At 55.7% G+C, this 4,426-nt stretch overlaps 2 protein-coding genes across 2 annotated transcripts in view; both read left to right on the top strand.

The window, feature by feature from the left end:
- The window catches only part of HOXB3 (homeobox B3), a 52,834-nt gene that overhangs the window by 21,768 nt on the left and 26,640 nt on the right, over positions 1-4,426 (top strand). The gene's annotated exons all lie outside the window — the stretch shown is intronic.
- Positions 3,967-4,426, top strand: part of HOXB4 (homeobox B4) — a 6,927-nt gene continuing 6,467 nt past the window's right edge. Inside the window, 2 exon segments of the mRNA XM_024744445.1 lie at positions 3,967-4,273; positions 4,276-4,425. Coding sequence (XP_024600213.1) covers positions 4,099-4,273; positions 4,276-4,425 — 325 coding nt within the window. The 5' untranslated portion in view covers positions 3,967-4,098.

Here is a 4,426-nt window from a genome sequence, read left to right as displayed (position 1 = left end):
TGTTCCGGCCGCCAAGGGGGCCCGGAGCTCCTCTGCCCGCCGCCGCGGTTCGGTTTTCCGAACACACAATAGTGGACGAGAGCGAGCTCGTCGGGGGCCGCGCGGGCCCGCGGGCGGGTTGGCGGCCTGGAGGGCGCGGGGAGCGGCCCGGTGAGTACTCCCGCCCTCGCCCCTCCGGACCTGGCGCTCCTCCGCGCCGCTGGCGGTGCGGGCCGCCGGGGCTCGCCCTCCTGGCCTCAGGGTCTCCCTCCCTCGCTCAGTCCTCCCTCCCCGCCGACAAAAAGTAGTCGATGCGGCGCGGGCTGGGCACGCCCGGGACGGCGGAGGGGCTGAGCAGCGAGAGGTCACTCCAGCAACCTGTGGCTGCAGGGAAAAGGCGGCCGGCGGGCCAGCGAGCCACCGGGAGCGCCGGGGAGGTGGCTCTGAACGCGGGTGGAGCCTTGGTTCTTATTATTATGCGTATCAATGTTAGTGCTCTTCGGGGGTGGAGGGAGAGGCAGCCTCCTGATCTGAACCCCGTCTTGGAAGTCGCAGATAAACCAGGTCCTCCACCCATCGCGGTGGGACTGGCCGGGGTGGGGGGTGCGGCGCCTCGGTGGAATGGGCAGGTGGCGGCTCTCAGCGCCCAGCGCTCTGTCCCCAGAATCAGCCACACACAGCCCCGCGGGCTCTGCTTCCCGTCCCTCTCTTTTGGGGTGCTTGGGACACCTGGACCGCATCTCTTGAGAAAGTGTAGAGCAGCAGAGAGGCCCCGGTGGCCAGCGCATTGGCCCTCCCCAAATTCCGAAAAGCGTTCGAGTTGGACGGGTTTCAGGGAGGCGAGTTGAGGACAGGAGGTATCGGGTGGGGGAGGGGCCTGGCCAGCTGGAAAGGGTCGTGGAGCCCCTCACTAAAGTGGCCCTTGACAAGACTTGGAAAAGCCCCTGCTTGACGCTGGGGGGCTGTTGGGGGTCCTATCCACACATTTTGTCTGTGGATCCAGGGTCAGGTGCTGGTCTCCCTGGGTGCCTAAATGGGGTTCTGAGATTACTTATTGGACCCTCTCCTGGCAAAGATAACTACAATATTAGTGTGTGTGTGTGTGTGTGTGTGTGTGTGTGATTTTTCAAATATAGGTGAGTCCAGCCTGGCTGGGAGAGTGTTGGTGTTAGAAATCGGGCCCGGAAGCCAACCTTGGTAATCTAGATTTGGGATAGAAAATCAGAGGGTCTCTGGGCTTAGTTGCTGGTAGGTGGAAACTCTCCTCCTATCCACCTGCAAGGGTCCCCGGACTAGGGATGGGCAGAGACCTTTAGGGTACGGTGGTTAGAGGGTTGCTTTTTGTTTTGTTGATGTACTTGTTAAAGAAATTGATATTATTCTGATTTGTTCACTAGGGATGCAAGTATTCTTCAGACCTAGAGAGATGAATGGGGAGTCTGGGTGCAGAAGAGGCTTCTGTGAACCCTTCTCCTCACCCTGTGAAGGCCCTCAGCTTTCACAGTCTAGGACACAGTTCCCTTCAGCTCCATCCTCTGTCTCCCAGCTTAGTAAATTCAGTGGTTACTGGCAGCCTCAGGAAGTCCCTTCAGAAATTCCAGATCCCCCAGGTTTCCCAGATCCCCATTTTGGTCCCACTGCCAGCAACCCTAGCAGGTGGCTGAATGAACAAGTTTAAACTGAGAGAGCCTGCCCGGAGCTAGGGAGGTGGGGGAAATGGGGTTCCTCCTCACACTTTACCTATTATCCCCCTTTTCTGGCCCCAGGAGGTATGGGAGGTTGGGAGGGGCCGGAATATCATCTGGCTGCATCTTTTATGGTTCCTCATTGCCCTTCATTCGGAAATGAAACGCCTTTGATCTTTTTCTCAGGTTGTAAACGGAATTGCCCATCATTAAATATCCGGGGCCCCATCTGCTTGGTCTCCCAGCATTTTTCTTTACAGCTGTTTCTCTCTCTTTTTACCATTGAATTTTTCTAAAAGAACTTTTATGACCCCCCCCTTCACACCCAGCCGCCTCTCCCTCTTCCTTTTGCTGAGAGGCGCCTTGGAAAATATCTAGATATTCGTTTGATCGAAAACTAAAGGCTGCAAGGAGCACGGAGTTGCCGATTGGGGTTTTGTTTCTTTTTAAAAAAAAAAAAAAAAGTCCTGGGGGGGAGGGGAGGGGCGCGAGGGCACCCAGAAGGGCCTGATTCTGACTACGCCGCAGCCTCGGGATGACCCTTCCTCCTTTTGTGCTTAGCTAATGTTTACATCTCATAATTCATGCGCCGCCGAGTTGCGCAGCGGCCCCAAGGTTCGCGTCCCTTTGCGGGACCGGCAGCTTCTATTTCTCTCTAATAGAAGAGGAAGAGAGTTGAAAACCTTGGAATCCCAGGAATGGAACCGCAGTGACTTTTCCTGCTCCCAGACCTCAGAACTTGGACAAAATGAAATAAAATCGAAGCACTCAGACTACACCCCAAAAGAAGGACGCGTGGAAAGTAGGAGAACTGGAAAATTTCTGGGCCAAGAAGATCTATCTGTCTTCTGTATATACCCTGTAGATCCGAATTTGTGTAAGGAATTTTGTGGTCACAAATTCGTATCTAGGGGAATATGTAGTTGACATAAACACTCCGCTCATTTTTTTCTTCCTGAAGAAAAAAACATTTTTTTTCCTAAATGAGGACCATCCGGTGACCACACGAAGACTCCTTCCTTCTTCTTTCTCTTTCTTTTTCTCCCTCAACTGCTTAGAGATGGAGGAATCATCTACCTGAAATCTGCCCCTGCCTGCCCTTGGAAGCCTTGGTCCTTTTTCACTTCACTTAAAAGGTTAATATTGTTGCTGATGTTTTTATTTTATCCTCTCCCTCCAGCCCACCTATTCCCTATTTTGGGCTTAGGGAGGCTTCACTGAAAATCCGGTAAAAATGACTTGTCTTCAGTGTGCGAAGGCAAAGGAAATTTGCTTTTCAAACGGATGCAGAGGTCGCCTTTCCGTTTGGGTTCAGAACAAGATGCCCTGGAAACACACGATTACCAAGGGGTGTTATTGTGTGGGGATCACCCCTGTCTCCTATCCTCAGCATCACAAGGATGTGAGATTTCTGCTCGCTGCGCGGGCGGCCGCATTAGCGGCAATTACAACGTCTCGACGCCCGGTTAGCGTTGCTCCGGTGCTTTTGGAATTAGCAAATTTCTATTCGACGTGCTCTCAAAAGTTGGAGGTTTTTTACTCTAGCGCTCATGTTTAGTGTGGGAAACCAAGTCGTTTCTCCCGGCTTGGGCCGCGTGGGGTACGGGGAGGAGTGGATAGGAGAGGGAAACAGACGGACTGACTGACACAGCCAAACTAATAGCGCAGCTAAATGCGATTTGGAAGGCGAGGTCTCCCCGAATTAGTGCATGAATTTCCTATCGATCCGCCCGCGGTTCCATTCATCTCTGACAAGTCCCTCCGTGCACCCGCCTGGTTGCTCCGATGCCTCCCCCCTCACTCCCTACCCCTCCCCGTGCGGCTGCAGAGAAAAGGCCCACGCTCAGTGCCTCTCCCCCGTGTGGGTTCCCCTCTCAGGCGGAGCCCCTAGTCCGTCCCTCACTTAACTCCCCCTCACAGACGCCGGGTAAAGGGGCTCCCCCTCGCCACGTCGTGAGGAGGGGCTGGGGCCCTAAGGAAGGCCTGGGGGGAGGTGAGGCAGGACAGGAGGGGCCACACCCGAAGCCCCAGCTTCTGAGGGGATCCAGGGATTGCGCTCCGCCCAGCGCCCCAACAGGCCCTCGGGTGGCAACCTGCTCACTCGCTCTCCATCTCCCTCCCTCCCTCTCCCCAATCCGGGTGAGGAGAAGCGAGGAGGCGGTCGCCCCGCAGGAGCCCTATGTAAATCCTGGTGTTGGGTGGGGAGGGGGGGGAAGAGAAGAAGGGGAAATAAACCTCTTTGGCTGGAGTAGGGTCCGGGTGAGCAGATTTCCTTATCCGGGAATCGCAGGCGGGGCGGCCATTGGCTCCGAGGATCACGTGGGCCCCTAACTTTGTTCACTTGACAGTAAGTAGGAGGGCTTTCGGAAACAGGAAAACGAGTCAGGGGTCGGAATAAATTTTAGTATATTTTGTGGACAATTCCCAGAAATTAATGGCTATGAGTTCTTTTTTGATCAACTCAAACTATGTCGACCCCAAGTTCCCTCCGTGCGAGGAATATTCACAGAGCGATTACCTACCCAGCGACCACTCGCCGGGGTACTACGCTGGCGGCCAGAGGCGAGAGAGCAGCTTCCAGCCGGAGGCGGGCTTCGCGCGGCGCTCCGTTTCCTCCTCAGGGAGCCCGGCCAGCGCTGCGAGGCGGTCAGCAGCAGCCCCCCGCCGCCTCCCTGCGCTCAGAACCCCCTGCACCCCAGCCCGTCCCACTCCGCGTGCAAAGAGCCCGTCGTCTACCCCTGGATGCGCAAAGTTCACGTGAG

Source organism: Neophocaena asiaeorientalis, unplaced genomic scaffold (assembly GCF_003031525.2).
Source record: "Neophocaena asiaeorientalis asiaeorientalis breed wild unplaced genomic scaffold, Neophocaena_asiaeorientalis_V1.1 scaffold1, whole genome shotgun sequence".
Taxonomy (NCBI): domain Eukaryota; kingdom Metazoa; phylum Chordata; class Mammalia; order Artiodactyla; family Phocoenidae; genus Neophocaena; species Neophocaena asiaeorientalis.
The sequence above is the reverse complement of the archived record's forward strand: the minus strand, read 5'-3'. Positions and strand labels throughout refer to the sequence as shown.